The sequence below is a fragment of the Maylandia zebra genome, linkage group LG12 (assembly GCF_041146795.1).
Source record: "Maylandia zebra isolate NMK-2024a linkage group LG12, Mzebra_GT3a, whole genome shotgun sequence".
NCBI classification, from domain to species: domain Eukaryota; kingdom Metazoa; phylum Chordata; class Actinopteri; order Cichliformes; family Cichlidae; genus Maylandia; species Maylandia zebra.
Window position 1 is genome coordinate 15,687,534 of NC_135178.1, and position 17,409 is coordinate 15,704,942.

General features: G+C 40.1%; 1 protein-coding gene across 5 annotated transcripts in view; it reads left to right on the forward strand.

The window, feature by feature from the left end:
- The first annotated feature begins 746 nt into the window (after window positions 1-746).
- The window catches only part of pdlim2 (PDZ and LIM domain 2 (mystique)), a 32,138-nt gene continuing 15,475 nt past the window's right edge, over window positions 747-17,409 (forward strand). The window contains exons 1-8 of one of the 5 annotated variants that reach the window (XM_004544286.6): window positions 752-1,106; window positions 6,201-6,264; window positions 6,685-6,758; window positions 7,678-7,809; window positions 9,651-9,802; window positions 12,345-12,408; window positions 12,840-12,991; window positions 14,070-14,133. In XM_004544286.6, the coding sequence (XP_004544343.1) occupies window positions 7,717-7,809; window positions 9,651-9,802; window positions 12,345-12,408; window positions 12,840-12,991; window positions 14,070-14,133 (525 nt within the window). In that variant the 5' untranslated portion in view covers window positions 752-1,106; window positions 6,201-6,264; window positions 6,685-6,758; window positions 7,678-7,716. Of the gene's footprint in view, window positions 1,107-6,200; window positions 6,265-6,684; window positions 6,759-7,677; window positions 7,810-9,650; window positions 9,803-12,344; window positions 12,409-12,839; window positions 12,992-14,069; window positions 14,134-17,409 lie in introns of all 5 variants that reach the window. The other 4 variants (XM_012917227.5, XM_004544285.6, XM_076890754.1 and 1 more) reach the window with 4 other exon arrangements.

The following is a 17,409-nucleotide window of genomic DNA, read 5'->3' on the forward strand; positions in this document are numbered from 1 at the left end:
GCTCAGATTTGCTAGGTTTTTGGCTATTAGCCCTTTCAGAATTGACCCATTAGTGCAAAAGTACAAATTTATGCCTGTCAAACTGTGTTATGTTTGGCAGTTTTCAAAGATTGGGCTAAAGAAATGGGAACGATGTGTTATTGCAACAAGTTGCCAGTAAAGTAAAACATACAGTTTAAAACTTTGCTAACTTGTCTGTTATGTGAAAAACGCAACACTCATCCCTTAAGGCAGGTGGGATTTTTTTAATCCTTGGGTAAATCATAGGTCCGTTTTAAGTGCCTTAGATAAGTAAATTAAAAACAACTTTTTTTTTTAAAGTGGTCAGATACAAGGTATGGACTTAAAAACGTTAAAAAAAACCCAAAAAAACCCAAAAAAAACAAAACAATGTCCAATGAAAAAAACTGAAAAACTCTCAGAAAGCCTGGAGAACTAGTCAAAGTCTGGCTGCTTAGAAACAATGTATTAGGGGGGGGAAAGGATGGCTCGCGACTTTTGCACAGCGTGTCCCTCAACATTAAAGCAGTCCAAAGAAGCTGCTTGTGATTCTAAGTTTAACCGAAGCGACAGCCTCACCGCTAACGTGAACCAGCGACCTGTTCAGTCTCAGGTGAAAGCCATGACACTCAACTAGCTGCTTCGAGTGGGGGCGCGTGCCGTTGTGCTCTGCTCCGTCAGCAGGTGGCGCGTGAACACACACAGCGCAACCACCGTGTTTTGTTTCGGGTTTTTTTTTAAACAAATGATTCAATTATCATTGCGGTACACTCCTCTCGCGTGCTCCTCCTTGATGTGACACGCCCTGAGCCGGTAACCATGTCATCGTTTTTATTTTGGGAACGGCACATGGCTTCTCGAGCTCATACCATCACTGTTACAACTACGCGCGTCGTCACAAGTGGTGTTCACGCGTGCCATCCTCTCATCTGACTCAACACTCCAGAGACACAGACTCGGCGGGAGTAGCAGTGGAGCTTTTCTGTTTCATGTTTGCGATTTGGTGACTGGAGTGAGCTGTGACCTGTCTTGTTTTTTTTTTTTTCAATTTATTTTTTTTCCAAACAGGTGGGAAAAGAACCTTAAAGCCCACTACATTCAGTTTGGTAAGTGGCTACAGCGACCTGAACAATTTAAACGGCTCTCAAGCCTTGTAGCTAATTAATTTCATTCACGCAGCTTAATTGTGACTCTCAATACTCCTATTTTTCGGAGGGGTGGTGGTGCAGTTTTTTCCCCTTCTGTTGCAGTGTTTGATTTATAAAACGTGACTCATTATGAGTCTAAATTTGTCATTAGGTATCTGTTGTATGGAAATATTAGAAAATATGAGGTAGAGCAACACACAGGGTTTATATGCAAAAGTATATTAAAGTTAAAAGTGCACGGTACCAATGTGTGAGCTGTTGTAAGTAATGATGCATGATCCGAGTGGAAATCAGTCTAACACAATAGATGAGCCTAAAGCCACAATGTGCATGTTTCCAGCACCTACTGTAGATTTTCCATCCCTCCTGAGTTCAGAGAAGCAGTTTTTTTTTTCTTTTTCTTTTTTTTTCTTTTTCGCACATTAAGCAGTCATGCTGATTTGTGGAGAGGCTGAACCAGGTGCAACCTCAGGAAGCTCTTAAGTCAGTATTTATGTCACATTAGCCGGCTGCTGGGGCTATTATCTTCCCTCTCACTTCACTTAAAGTGGTTTTAAAATGACCTGGCTGTGTGAGCGGATGAGAGGGTGAAACTGCTGAGGAGTGCAATCCAGAACAGTCACAGTGAAACAATCGTGTTTTCAAATCTCCATTGCCTGCTGTCTCTATACTTTAGCCTTTCTGATTGTGTCTGCTTGCCTTTCATGTGCCTGCTCTTTATACTTTTCCTCTCACTGTTTGTTTCCCGATGGTTTTGCTTTATTTGAGAGAACTCTCTGACAGGATAAAGCCATCCAGAAACCCAGAAACGGTCCACTGTAATTTTGTACCAAAGCAGCAGCTTTTTAAGAAAACACACAGAAAGGGCCAGGTCATTACTTCTAACTCGGAAAGATATGTTGTTTGTTTTTACGATCGCACTGAGGTTTTAACTGAGCCGAAGTAACGTTTTCTTCTTTTTTTTCGCCTACTTTTAGTTTTAATCCTCCTGCCTTGCTGTAACTTTGATTTTTGTTCAACTCAGATGAACATGCATGCAGGAAGTCGTTTTTATCTTTGGTCTGAAAGATAAGTGTGGGTTGTTTTTTGTTGCAGAAGTTTGTTTTTCAGTTTTAACTGAGCCAGAGCCAGAGTGGTGGTTTAGACTGTTATTTATTTCACTTTACACCAAGATTTATGAGCCGCAGGATGTTCAGCTTTCTCAAAGGTTCTCAGTTGCCTCGGTACCTTTGGCATGCAAAGAGCACCACAGTTGTTGGTGTGAGGAGCCAGAAGGTGAAAGCAAAGGATGTGGTGAACCCGTTTGATTGCTGAAAATCTGCAAGTGAAAATGTAAAAATGCAAAGAGCAATAATGAAAAGGGACAAGTACAGCCAGTGTCACAGTATTCGTTTCAATTCTGTCAGCTGTATCAGTGCTGCCACAAAGTGATGAATGCACTTTGGTAAGTGGTGGATGTTATTAGATGCTACATTGCATTAAGCAACACTTTTAAGACCATAATAATGTGAGATCAAATCCACTAGCAGCATCCACCCTTGAAAGTTTTCTTATTGAAAAGGGAGTAAGGCATTTTTCAGGTGTGTTTCATTCCACAACTATTTTGGTGACACATCGTAGCCATATGCAACAATGCAGAAATTCACCAACCAACACCCCATTTGACATCACATGTTATTGTTTGATATTCTCTTCATCTCCTTAGTGATTGCTGGTATATATCTGACCAGATGGGTATGATGTGCAGAATGTGCTGAATGCTACTGCTTTCGACTTATTGGAGGGAGAGGCTTGCCACTGCATTCTTTTCCTTTTTATTCAGTGGGTGTGTGTGTCCAGGTAGGTGCCAACCTGTCAGTGTACTTTGTGACACAGGTTGCAGACTGCATCGCTGACATGAGATTGTGGAAAGTTCACATTGGTGCACGGCGACCTGTGAGAGTTTTGACAAGTGTGTGATTCATACCAGGAATATTTCCCTGAAGCCACAGCAGTTCTTTTAAGAGAAAGCGTTCCTTCACATTAAAGAGCTTTCAGTTGAATGTGTGTGTCTGCTATGTTCATCAGCCATTGTTCATTTCACTCCAGTGGATTTTGGCACAGCTTTGACAGAAGAAAAACTGTCTCACTTAAGCACTCTAGTGATAAAAGAAAGTTATAGAGCCAAAGTAGGTGCTCAGTTTTGGCTGTCAGACATTTTACTGTACAGGGCTTTTAAGTTGGATCACCTAGTGGCATATAGTTTACACGAATATTCGATTTCCAGTGCTGTACATATGGTAACAACTTGTTTTTCCAAAATATTCATTCCTTGAAATAAATGAGGTGTTAGTTCTCAGCTTTGTTATGCAAAATGATGGTAACGGTTTCCTGTTTTGGTGTTCACAGTTTGCTCTGTCTGCTTTGATTTAATGAATATCAATGCATCTGTAAATATGACTACTGGTTCCCATGCCAGTGTCAAAATGGTGATCAAAGTTAATGACTCACCCTTGATGAGTCATTGTAATACCACACTAAGACACATGATTTCAGGCCTGTGTCAGCAGGTTTCATTCAGCCTAACTGCCCATAGCAACTTGTTGCTTACTAAATAGATTGCATATCAGTTGATGTTAATGTCTTTACACTGAAACCTGCATGTGCCTGATTTATCATCAGACACTGATAAAGACAGCTACAGTCCTGCAAGACTTTGCTCTCAGAACATAAGCTCAGTGTGGCAAACATAAGCTACGTGTAACAGATTAGTTTCATGATGTATGTCATACAGTAACTAATATTTTATTTTTATAATGTAAAAAGCAGCTGTATCTATTGGTAATATCAGAAATGTTTTATACAAATGATACATTTTAAAACTACTTTACATTAAACCCTGAAGGCATTGCACAGGTACAGCCAATGAATCTTGACTCTGACATTTTGAAAGGCCTATTCTGCCCCTTTGTACTGCTTGTAACCATGTTTGCCTGTAGAGAGCACCACTCAGAGATTGCAAGTACCCAGAAGCCTTTAACATATAACTCCTAACATCAGTTTCCTAAAGTGCTACCTGATGATAGCCAGTTTTCTTGTTTTGTCTTAAACAACAATGTAAAACCTCAAGATGTCTGGTTTATTGCTGGATAGTGCAGCAATGTTTAGTAGCAGTTGTTAGACAAACTTTAAAGTACTTCTTGGGGGTAAGAACTGATCCTCTACACACTTTCAAATTCTTTTTCTTTTCATGTAATAATCTTAACCAAAACTTAAGTTAATGAACAAATCATTTAAGTGCTAAAAAAAGTAGCAGAAACGATGACAGCTGCATTTAGGAATGTGAGGCAGAAAGAATTATGTGACCACACCATGTGGTTTGTTAATGTGAGGGGAAAAAGAAAAGGAATGTGAAGCATTCAGTAGGATATGGACAATACTTTGTGTTGCTACCTGTTTGCAGTGACAGAATGTGATTAATAAAACTTTGGGTTGTCATTTATGTTGATGACTATGCTTGTTATCTACGAGTGGGACAGAATCCCACCAGTAACAGGCATCAATTTGTCAAACACCTGTTTAACAAAAAAGCTGTGATGAACATTTTAAACTGCTCTGAATACCCCTGGTCCACTCGATGATGCTGGTGTGCTCCATATGGAGCCTATAATGCTAAGTGGAAAATTGGTCTAAATGGCCAGTAATTTCATGAAACTAATCAGTTGTTAGCTGTATTGTTGCAGACTTTGAAGTGCCCTTCTTAAAACATAATTTTTACCAACATTGACTGTGACATTTGATACAGTAGTGTTGTACTGGAATACAGTAATTCTTGCTGGGTGTATGCTATGCAGTTTGAGTTTGTTCAGAAAATTATGTAGCCTGTAGTAAAAAGTAATCTGACTTGACGTCTCACTGCTTGTTGTAGCAACAGGCCGTACGCAGTTAAGTTGTAAACCTGTCTATTGTATTAATTGGAGGTGAGAGGGATCGCTTTCTATTCTCATGCACACTTCCAGCTCTTTGTGGCCGGTGCTGAACTACAAGCTATAGAAATAGCTTCATAACTAGAATTCTTTTCATTGTGTTGGGCGTATTGAATTGTGCTGCAAAAACTGGCCTGGCAGCAATAGCAGTGAGATGTCACCAGAAGAGAACTTACCTTTATGTGTGCTGGCACCTTCCCAGCAGTAATTTCATGGACTAGAGACATTTCATTAAACTGTGTTCAGCAACACAGCCTATTTAAAGCTCATCAGTCACCAATTAAACGCAGCACATGACGAGCGTGCCACTTATCTTCACCGCCACAATGTGTTGTCGTCCATCTCCACTGCCCCCAGACTTTCACCATACTTTCCCTTTCCACCACAAGCATTTTTATGATGCAAACAGTGAATGTTTACACAGAGAATTAGCAGGTTTCTCGGACGATAATGGCCTCTCTATAGGAGTAGTTGTAGAGACTTATGGAACTAATTGACACCCCCGGAGGCTGGGAAAGTTTTGGACAGCAGCTCTCTGTCATTATCACTACTGCACTTATTTCTGGCCACAGCAATTAAGAGATACTAATGATGGAGAGCCCGCTAATTGGCCCAGACTGTTAATGAGTAACTGGGTCTGCATTGCTTGTTCCAAACTCTTGTGGAATGTGCGTACCATGAAGTGGGCCAGTGTTTGGAGGGATTCAGGGGAGTAGCATGGCTGCTGTCCTAGATCCACTTTACTTGGTCTGTGATTTATGTTATTGTATTTTGCACAACTCTGTTGCTTGTGAAGCTCGCACGCAAGAATTTCACTCGCATGTGCTGTACCAATGTACCTGCACATGTGATGTGACAATAAAAGTGATTTGATTTGATTTCTCATTGTCCTGCCTGTTTGTCATATTTTCACGATCTGTGATAAGTGCATTATGCAATCACTAGCAGTATTTGTTTACTTTTTTTTTATGGGGACCTTGAGTAACATCGCTTAAGATGAAAATTGACGTTGTTGGAAAATGTACGTCACAGGGTGTACAGTGTATAACGTACTATAGTTGGCTCATATCTGTTTTTTTTTTTTTAGACCTTATCAGAAGATTTGCTGATACAGTCACAGTGTGCAATCAGAGGTGCTACAGACTGTGCAGGTCAGCATATTTCACACTCTGTCACTGAAAAGAATTACTGTGGTTAAAGAGTAAAAACATCCATAGTGTTATTATAGAAAAATGACAGTCAACAATAAAGTGTAATTTCTGTGTTTATTTCCAGAAGCTTTCTCTTAGACTGAGCCTTGTGTTATGAGTTGAGTAGCAGAGAATAGAAAAGAGATGCTACTTGGTGTTTATTTTTTCTGTTTGATCGCAGCGGTCTATACTTAAAATAGCTTATGTCATGAGCTGCGTGTAGAACTATATATTACTTGTTGCGCTAATGTCTTCACCGCTTTTTCTCTGTGAGATGAGTTTCAATGAGAAGCTGCAGCTGTGTGTGTGTTTTAGCAGTACGGGTGTTGATGCGTATATGACTGTAAGGGCTTATCTTTTCATCACATTATCACACTGCAGAGCTCTTTGTCTCCAGGTGAAGTCGTACTACAGACAGGCTTCAGTCCATTAGCAGAGCCTGAGAAAACCTGCAGGTGAATCACGTCTTACCAGTAACATCAGCACAAGAATTTTAATGCTTTAAAAGATATTCTGGGTTTATGCTCATGAATATTTCAGAAGTTGTGTAACTGATGATTAGTTAGTGCCAGGTTTTAATTACATTAGTGGAATCTACCCCAGTGTTTACTGAGATACATATTCACATATAAAAACTGTTGGTTTTACCTGCAATAACCAATTAACCAATAGTTGCTATTAGTTACCCTTTAATACTTTGCTGTTATCGTCTTGTCTCTTTGTGTCAAAGTACACAGAGATACAATGAGAAGAATTTTTGATAATGTGTTTATTGGGAAAAGTAAAGCAGTAAAAGCATATTTTAAGATGTTCTTAGTTTCAGCAGACACTATTTAATCATGCTAATGGCTTTCTTTTGTTTAATACATAATATCACAAAACCAAAATAACTTCTGCATTAGAGTCCGTTATACAAGATTTTTATTTATATATATATATATATATATAATTAATTATACACACACTCTACTGTACTCTAGAAAATAGTCAGTAACAGTTAACTATGTACTCTTAGCACATTCCACTGTACACTGTGTTTCCTTAGTCTTCAAAGAGCACTTGGATTTAATGAAACTATTTAACTTAACAAACGCTTTAGAAATGTTGGTCATGTGAATTTGGTCTCAGATTCTTTCCATTCTTATTTGATGTGGTTGGATAATCTATGTCAGAGAGGACTTAGGCCAGTGAAAGAAGCTGTGCTGGAGATAAAGGCCATCTTGTGCAAATGATCGCTGTCCTCTCCTGTTGATTGTATTTTGAACCTGTCTCAGGCATGTGACTTGAGATCATTAAGGCATGCACATGTTTAGGTCTGACATTTCTTATACCTGATGTTGTTTCTTTTATTTGTTTTTGATTTTTTTCTCCCAGAGTTTGGACAAGAGTGAAAAAGAAAGATCCGATCTCGCCATGGCACTAACAGTGAACCTGATTGGCCCTTCACCATGGGGCTTCAGAATATATGGAGGACGAGATTTCAAGAAGGCCATAACTGTATCAAAGGTATTTGTTGACAGCAGTCCTGACGCTGAACCCTGTCACACCTTATAATACCATACCCATTTTTTTTTTTTTCAAAACAGACTGGAATGCCATGTCATGCAGTCAACTTCCTACTTGCTACGCCTCTTTTCTTGTCTTTGTTTATGTCCGCTGCAACAGCATACCTATTTCCTTGACAACTGAACCCATTAGAATAGAATGGAAGTAGATTGCATTAGAAGGAAATCGCTGATTACAGTAGAAATGGAAGCTGAGGTGGGAGGTGAGAGGTTCCTGAGTTACAGCGACGTGTAAATGTGTGAGAATATGGATTGCCCTGTGAATCTGTGCACTTTAGCATGTGTGTTTTATTTTTACTGACAATATTTTCCCAGTTGGATGAAGTAGAAGAAGTGGAAACATTACTACTGTAAGCAGACATTCTGCAGTAAACACATCCAGGAAACTTGCTCAGACTAACTACATGCCAGAGACACCCTGTTCACCCGCACATCCTGGTGCTATATCACCATCTCAGCGTGGTTTTTTTTTTTTTTTTTTTTTTTTTTTTGGCCCTGTTCACTGAGCCTCCCCTCAGTCCATAAAGGATAAGTTATGGCAGTGCCATGAAGAGGCATCCATGCTTCAAACAGCTGGAGTTTTAAGCTCCTTAAACTTCAAAAGCACTTTGTTTGGCCCCACTCAACAGCTTATGCTAGAAAAACTAGTCTTCTCATGAATAATGGGTCTGATTTTGTTAGTGCTATCCAGTAAACAACACCAGTGTTTACTTGTCTCAAATATCAAACGTATCCTGTGAAGTGACAAGAATTCCTTCTCAAACAACAACTTAATTACTGAAATTGGTTTGTAAAGTGTGTGTGAAACAGTTGGTCCCAAATCCCCAAGCAGAGATGTAGGTTTAACCCTCTGTAGTGGTTTGTGCTTGGCACAGAAATACCACGGATGCACTCTTTTTATTTCTGTTGGCCTGAAAGATAACGTGCCCTTGTTTTTCTTAAGCACAGATTTGGGAAAAGATCCCCCAGCTGATCTTAGTTTATGTGAAACCAGGCATGTCCTGATCAGAGAAGGCATGCAAAACTGTGGGTCACCACAGCAACCCTTAATTGCCTCTCAAGTTGGCCCACAGACATGGTACCTCTGCCTGGCTAAGTGGGCAAATGGCCTGTGACTGGCATTTACTCCACATACATTTGCCTCTAAAGAGGCAGCAGAGAGTGATAGGCTCTTTATTCATTTTGCTTTGCATTCTTTGTTTTATTGCCTCTCTCTGTTTTTAATTGTGAGGCAACACAGTTTGTGGCAAATGACATACTTTCTACTAAAGTTTAAGCTTCAGATTAAGTATGCCTGTGTGCTGGGTCACAGGGACCAAGCTGAGCGAGATCCTTTGGACCTTATATTTTGGCCCATTAGTGTGGAATTCCCTCTGATGTGGGGGCATGGTACTGACTCTGACACGTGGAGAGGCTGGTTGCAAAGGTCAGAGCAGTCAACCCATCGAGTACAGTCACACTAATGACTTCTCCCCAAGGGTGTCATGAATTCATCTGCTTGTGACCACTATTGGGAAATCCTGTGGTGTTTGTCGGCATTTACCGAGGGCTGACTTTTAGGAGAAGACATTTGGGTTAATTATGCAACAAAGTATGAAACAACTCTTCAGTGTCTTTTCTCGTTTATTCATTTGTTGTGCTGGAGGTCAGTCGATGTCAGGGTATACACACACTCATGGGATAAGTCAGAGATGTCTATGCTTGTTAGATAGCTTCCTAAAAAGTGTTGTTTTTAAGACCTGGGGCTAGGACTAAACTGGAGCTCATGCCTTTGTTCAACAGGTCAATGAGGGCGGCAAGGCAGAGCAGGCAGCCCTACAAGCCGGTGACATTATTTTGGAGATCAATGGAGAAAACACGGCTGATATGCTGAATGCAGAGGCCCAGACCAAGATCAAGAACTCCAAGACCTCTCTGCAGCTGGTGGTGGAGAGGTATGCTGACATGCAGATCTGAAGTAGGACTAACATTTGAGCTACAATGTCATTTTTTTTTTTTGTGAATATGTCTTATAGACATAAAATAAACAAATACAGTGCCATGCAATGCAACAACATGCAGGCTGCATAGTCCCACATAGAGTATCTTTTACGTCTCTAATTTTCTCTGTTTGTGCCAAGACCACAGTCTCCCTAGCTTCCATCTTTCTTTACACCATTTTTAAGCACTGTACAAACAAAACAAGTGATTATAATCAGGGGAAATGCCAGCATGTATGAGAGCCACCCTACTCCCTTCCCTGGTCCTTCTTAATAAACTTTACTTTGAGATTTTCCTAGTTTGGATGACGGGAGTTGGGAACTAAGAAAAATCTTTCCCTTCAGTCGGAATTGCTCTTGGCTTGATTAAAGGTCCTCCCTGAGGTATTATTTTTTGTCACAGTTGCCTTCCAATCATATTTTTTTTTTCATCTCTGTTATTACACGCACGCGCACGGGCGCGCTCGCACACACATCCTTTCTGGATGTCCTACGTCCATGTGAGTGAATTTTTCCCGTCTGACCTCATGTCTCCTGCCAAGCCAGAAACAACAGTAATTCTCCTTCGCTGCCCAAGACAGTGCCACTCTGTCTGTTAGCTGTCAGTGGTTACACCGAAGCTTCTGTTTTTAATTTTACTCATTTAGCACTTCAGATCTTTGACTTATGTTCAGATGAGCTCTCTTGAGGATGGTAATTGAGTGGCACAAGTCTTTAATGTTTAATGAGTTCTTTTCTTAGCTGAGAGCACTCTCCTTCCAGCAGTGATGTGGGTGCCCACTGAAGGAAGCTGGCATCAGTCTGTACTCAGAAGTTTTGTTTTTAGCTGTGCCTGATGTTTTAAACTGAGATAGTGGTTTATTGTTGGTCAGTTCAACATCAGATTAATCCCAGACATAGCTAACTGAATATGTTTTCAACTGAAGGAGTAGCTACCACATTTCAAATTTGATCCTTAAAACGTTATACATTGCTTTTTTTTTTCTTTTCTTTTTTTTCCTGCTGGATGATGTTGACCCTTTTCTTCATGGAGCTAGCTTTTAGCGCACCTTTTGCTTTATTGTGCAGTAGTTTTCTTCTAATTTCCTGCCTTTTTAAAGTAAAAATGATAAATAAGTAAATCCAGGTTGTATGCCGGATTTATATATTTATTAATTTTTTTATAGAGAAAAGGGTAATGTGATATCAACAAACAAAAATCAGCTCTTGTTTATTGCCGGTTTCAATCCTTTTCAAATCTAGTTGTAGATGAAGTGTTTTTGGTTCATTTTCTCAGAGTGGTATTCCAAAAATTCACATTTTGAATTTCCAGATGTGAAGGCTATTATCAGTACGGGGTTTCAGATGCTGCTTTTGGGTCAGTTTTACATCTCTGTGGTTCAGAATCACACATTGTTACCACTAATAATTCTTCTGTAAATGAGACCTGTTAACCAAGAGCATTGGTTACAGCCTAAATACTCATCTGACTTCTTACCGTCCGTAGGCCACAGCTTCCTCTGATGTTTGATATACATGCTACAAAGTGGAAGTAATGAGTTTTTCAGGCGTACAATATTAATATCCTTCCTATGGGAAGAAATGTCTTACAGGGACTGGATCAGTTTTTGTCTTCTTGCCATCTCTTCTCCACACAGTATGTGGAGCCAGAGCCACTAGAGGTGTGTTTCTGGGTGATTTACCACAGGCATCCAGGCCTTCCTGTGTGCCTCATTAGCTCAAGCTCAAGCAAGAGGCAGGCAGCTTCTGGTCCTGCAGCCAGGGGGGCATTGTGTGTTTGCATTGGCGCTTCCACTACCCACATTTTCCCCTCCAGCTTCAGTGATAGACTTGCTCATAATGTATCTTCTGTTCAAGAAAGAAAAACAACAGTTGAAAAGCTGCAGAGAGATCAAGAGAATATTTTGTAAAGAAGGCTCTGCAGTAATCTTAAAGATTCATGACAACATAATGGTGGACACTTGGCAGGGCACTGACACTATTATTATTATTATTATTATTGTTATTTTTTAATAACTGATTATTTCGCATTGCTTTGGCTCTTTCTCGATCGAAATTGATTTTTTCTTTTCTCCATGTTTGTTAGAGAAAAGTCGGCAGTCCTATATAAAGTTGCACGATATCCCGTGTTGATGCTGTTCCTGTATCATTATAATAAAATTAGTCCGGGTCAGCATTGCAACAGACCATGGATGTCAATGCATTCGGTTAACAGGTAACCGATCAGGTGGCTGATGCTACAAACATGAGTAATCATAAAATAGTTATTATACTGGATAAATTAATCAAGAAAACACTGGAAACGTTTACATTTTGTAAGGGGGTTTTATGTAAACAAAGACATCTTTTCTTTTTTCCCCACTTTACAAAGTTAAGGCATCACAGTGTGTTTTTGGTCACTTGCAGTAAACCAGTATTATTATTATGATGCAGGAATGCAAGAGTTGATCAGATACACCTATAAAGTCATTTGATCTGCTGTTCTCTCTCTTTCAAGACCTGAAACTCCCGGCGTTGGACAAACCAACGGCACTCCTGAACAGCTCATTGGACGTTTCAAGGTCAGTGCTGAAGCTACGGAGTACTTCAACATATTTGATGTCCCGCACTGGACAGAATAATATCCATAATTGTCATGTTTTCTTTTTTTCTGTATATTCAAGTCATGTTGGTTTGTTTGTAAAAATGTAAACGAATCTTGACAGTATACATGCATTACACATCTGTTTACAAGTCTGTTTTTCTGTCCACAAATAGCCGTAAAACCTTAAATCATTTTCAGTACTTGTATTTTACTGAGCTCACACCGGGTGTAAGAGTTCATCAAACAATATGTAGTGATAGATGACATGTTTTTGTGGTGACATTTCTCACAAGTACCTCTGTTGATCCTTTTACAGCTTGCATGGCCAAAACACAGGATTAAAGATCAAGTCATGTTCAGCTGAGTCTAATGTAGTAACATTTCTCTGATGTGATGTATTTTTTTTAGGAAACAGTAAAACTGAATCAAGATGAGAATCAAAACTATAGAGAGTACACCATCTCCAGCCCTGTGTCACGATCTCCAGGACCGTACTCAACAGATCGTCCTGCCAGCCCCGATACAAGGATGGAGATGGTGACACCAACCATCAACAAGAGGTAGTGCACTCATGCTTTTCAAATCACTGTGATACTTTATGTTTAAGCAAGTCCACTTTTCATACTTTTTGACATGCAAAGTTGTGTAGTTTAAAGAATTCTCTGCAGAGAAACATGAGTTACAGTTTTCTCCTGTAACATTAGAGACACACAAAAGCATTTCCCTAAGCGTTAGCGGTCTAAAAAAGGAGATTTTTAGAGCTCCACATTTCAGGTGTATGTTTTTTTTTTTTTTGGTTTTTTTTTTTTTTTTTTGTTACTGTTTCTTTTTCTTTTTTTCTTTCCAAAAATCCAACCGTTCACTTCCTAAATAGGCTTGTATCTGGACAAAAAGTCTGCAGCAAGTGGTCTCTTGACCAAACAACAGGCAAGCCAATAGGTATGGGAATAACAGACAGAAAGTGGAGCCATGGGATTGTGCTGTAGTAACAAAGGATATGCACAGGATATCACATTCCTCCGTTTGCATTCACGTTAACAAAAGGCAGAATGTGGAACATTCACCGCGGTTTTGTCTGCACTCGGACGTTTGTTGAACAACCTTTAATAGGCCATATTTCAAACTAGATTTCCTCCCTTGCATGCACTGGTAAAGTTTCCTGCCCAGGACTTGATTTAAGTATTAATATAATTTTTTGTTTTTGTTTGTTTTGGGGGGGGGGGGTTGCCTCATAACCTATTAAATCTGTATTTTGTAATGCAGTCCTATTGATTTATTAAATAGAATAAACTCTTTGGCACAGTAACTTGTAATGTGTATGAGGAAATAAAGTGCATAGATCATTCACAACAGTCATAAAAAAAACCAATATAGCCAGGGTGAGTTGATCATAGAGTTTGTGTTATTATTATGATATTATTAGCCTTTTTGAGGCAGCAGGAACTATGAAGCCACAATAATATCACAATAGTGTAATACATACTGAGATAATAAAGGTGCCACGTGCTACAGTAAAATATATGCAGTACAGAAGAATCTCTGACGACTGACGCGTGTCTCTGTGTGAATTGTGGCCAACCTAAAAGCATAAGTTCTTATGACTGATATCTTTTTTCTTTTCTTGTCCATATGTTACAGTTTTCAGCTGCACTCAAGGTCACCAGAGGAGAGAAATACGAGATTGTCAGGACTCGTGTCACAGGTTGGTTGAAGTGTTTTTGTTGAAGGTTTTCAGCAGTCTGCCTTACACGTAGGAGTTATTGACTTTTGTTCAGTCATTCTTTTTTCTACCTTGCAAATAATGAAGCACAATTTCTGTAATAAAGAGCACTTAATTAGATGGAGACAGTGGTTGCTAAGTAACTTAAAATTACTGTCTTCAAAACACAGTTTGTGGGTGTCCTTTTTTGTTTTACGGTATTTGTGAGTCAGAATCATTATTTGCGTGTCCAGGCTTGAAAGCCATAGATTTTCCTGGACTGTCGTTCATCTGTAGCTGCAGTTTTAGGCTGCAGTTCACACAGACAGTACAGCTGAAGATTTTTGTCCACTGTGTATTACTGTGTGGAGAGTATTTATTTTGACTGGGCTAGTCCAGTCCGCTAGAATGACTTATCTGAAGCCTCAGCCTTCCCATTTGAATTGTTTGTTTCTGATGCCACAGAAGGTGCCCTTGAATAGGTTTGCGGACAGTGTACTGACTGTGCACTTAACAGTAAAGGCAGGAAACTGATAAGGTTTGGCATTTTTATAGCAGGGTGTGTACAAACTACAAAGGTCAGCGTTCAAAATATCTGGCATTAAGATGAACAACCGTCTGGAGCTGCTTCATTCAAAGCCTGGGCCAAGAAAAAAAGCTATTGATTTCCTTCAGAACAATGGCCATAACCTTTAGTTGTCAAAAATGGAGACTTATTAATCTCAATAGGCTGCAAGATATGGAGAGACGTAAAACACAGACTTATCTGTAAGTATGCTGTGTCCATTCCCCGTTCCAGCAACAGAACCAAAACCGGGGGACTAGAGCGTCTGGAAAGACTTCCATGAAGTAAAGAGAGAAAATGTTGTGGGAAAGTTCATCATAAGCTATTTCAGCTATGCCTCCATACTTAGTTACATGCATGGGTCCCACTGAAGACGAAACATGTGAAATGACAGAACAGGAAAAAACATTCAAGACCTTTTGTAGTGCCACAAGGAATTCCATCCATTTTTATAACTCTGGACATTACATAACGTTAGATAAATATGCAGAGGTTTGAACTTCAAAACATTGGAGCATTCCTCCTGAGAGGCAGCTGCGTAAGGCAGTCCAGTTTAAAGGTTTTCCTTCAAGTTTTAGATTCTTTGTCACGTCCTTGAAGGCCGGTGGCTCATGTTGGGGTACTCTTGGTTGTTTAGACACCACGAGAACCACTCTAACTAATATTTAGCTAATATCAATTTAGTGTAACTAATTTTGACAACTGAATTCCACAGTTTGCTACAGTTAACTGATACGAGGTTAAAGCTTTATTAATTCCTAAAAAACACTGTAGGCCACTTTGACATATCAGTTCACTTTATTTTTAGGGGGGGCATTTACAACCATGTTCTGAAACTGACTGTGGAGTTCCACTGTGGTGACCTGAAAACCATGGTGCAGTAAACTGGAAGTTGGCTTGCCCAAAACACATTAGGAGCTGTATTGTGGCTCAAAGCTCCATTGGCAAGCTCTTAGGAATGAACACACGCCTGTTGGGACAGCCTCACATGTTTGTGGTATTCATGGAGTCTCCCGTTCTTCCATTCTTCTTAACATTTTTAAAAATCATAATTCCTCTTATTTTTCTTCATTTGGACTCTGTATTGTCTGACTTCCTCTTGGAGCCTTTTCTTGGTTATTTTTAACCATTTGTTGAGTATCTTTGAATTAAATCAGTCTCAGGAAAGAGAGTTTTGGGTTTTGGCTGACCCCAAGAGATTTCTATCCCGGTTTTAAAGTAGTGATGAGCCTCCCACTGCAGCGCTGAGATTAGTGAGTGGAGTTCTTTCAGAGTGCTCGATGGGGAGATGGCTTGGAAGAGTTCTGCCATGGGTACATTGTGCATTATGTTGCTTGCGCTGGCAGGAACTCAGCATCCCATTGAGCGCTGAGATGTGGAGCGTCTGTGCCAAGGGCCTCTGTCCTGACTGAGAGGTGCAGAGTGCTTCTGTATCAGGTGATCAACTTCACTGAAAAGCTCCTAAAAGGCTTTTCCACCCCTGATTTGGCTCCCTGAGTGCAGAGAGAGTGGGGTGCGCAACAGGATCCGCCATTTTCCAGGGTGTTGGATATCCTGAGAAAAAGCCTGTATACAATAGTGGCTGTGATGGCCTGGTGTTGCTTTTTCCCTTGTGTCACAAGGATGCTGTTGTGTGATGAAACTCAAATGGATGGGGGCTGGGGTATGGGGTGGAGTTCAGTGGACACCAGAGAGCCTGCTGACACTCGCAGACTGTACTTAAGCCATGTCACTCTAAGGAGAAACTTTTCAACACACAGCCATGTCTTTTGATTGGAGTTTAGACCACCTGCGATACCAGACCGACCACATGTATGACAGAATCGAAAGATTTAAATGAATGTTTAACCCAGTAATACCAATTCTACCACATATCATACAGAAGTATTTGAGACCTCTACACAAGTGGGGATATATTTTTTTCCTGATACACTAGAATTATCTGCAAATTATTTCATGCTTCAGTCTTTATAAGGTTAAAAACAGACATTTTAGTATATTTATATTTACTATAGTGCTGTTTCTACCTCTACTTTTATACCAACTTGCCTTGTGGTGAATATGAACTATAGAGTTTATTTATCAGTGGCTCATATTTATCAATCAAGAATACTTCAGGATGTGGAGGGACTGGGAATTGAACTCTCAAATCATTGGCTATATTACAAACTGCTTTTGAAGTCACAGTCGTGACAAAAGAGCTAAATGCATGGTGCATCCTAGATTACTGGAATCTGGACATAAGCTTGTTTCTGAACTGCTCGGCCACTGTCATGATTCAGAGCATCTGTTTATATCATCATGAAGTGACCACAATGGGATCTCTGTTGCACTGAGCAGAGCCAAAACCAAACTGCTCTTCATGAGACATGACCCGTCGCTCGACCATTAAGACTAGGCTCCGTGTCTGGGTTTGCAGTTTCTGCACTTTGAGGTTCCTGAGGGTTGCCTTAGTGGGCTGTCCGATCCTGTGCTGGGACAGTGAGGTTGCTTTACAAATATCCTCAGTAGTGTAAGATCTCCAGCTACAGCCGGGCAACACAACATTTTGTGCCAGCGCTGGCCAAACTTTTCCTCTCGATTCTAAATTTGGTGCAGTGGCCTTGGCTGTATGACATGTCACGGAGTTCTTTATCTAAAGAAGTAGCTGTCAATCCCCACATCCTCTATTTCATGCATTACTGTCCATTGTTCTCTTCACAGGAGGATAGCCG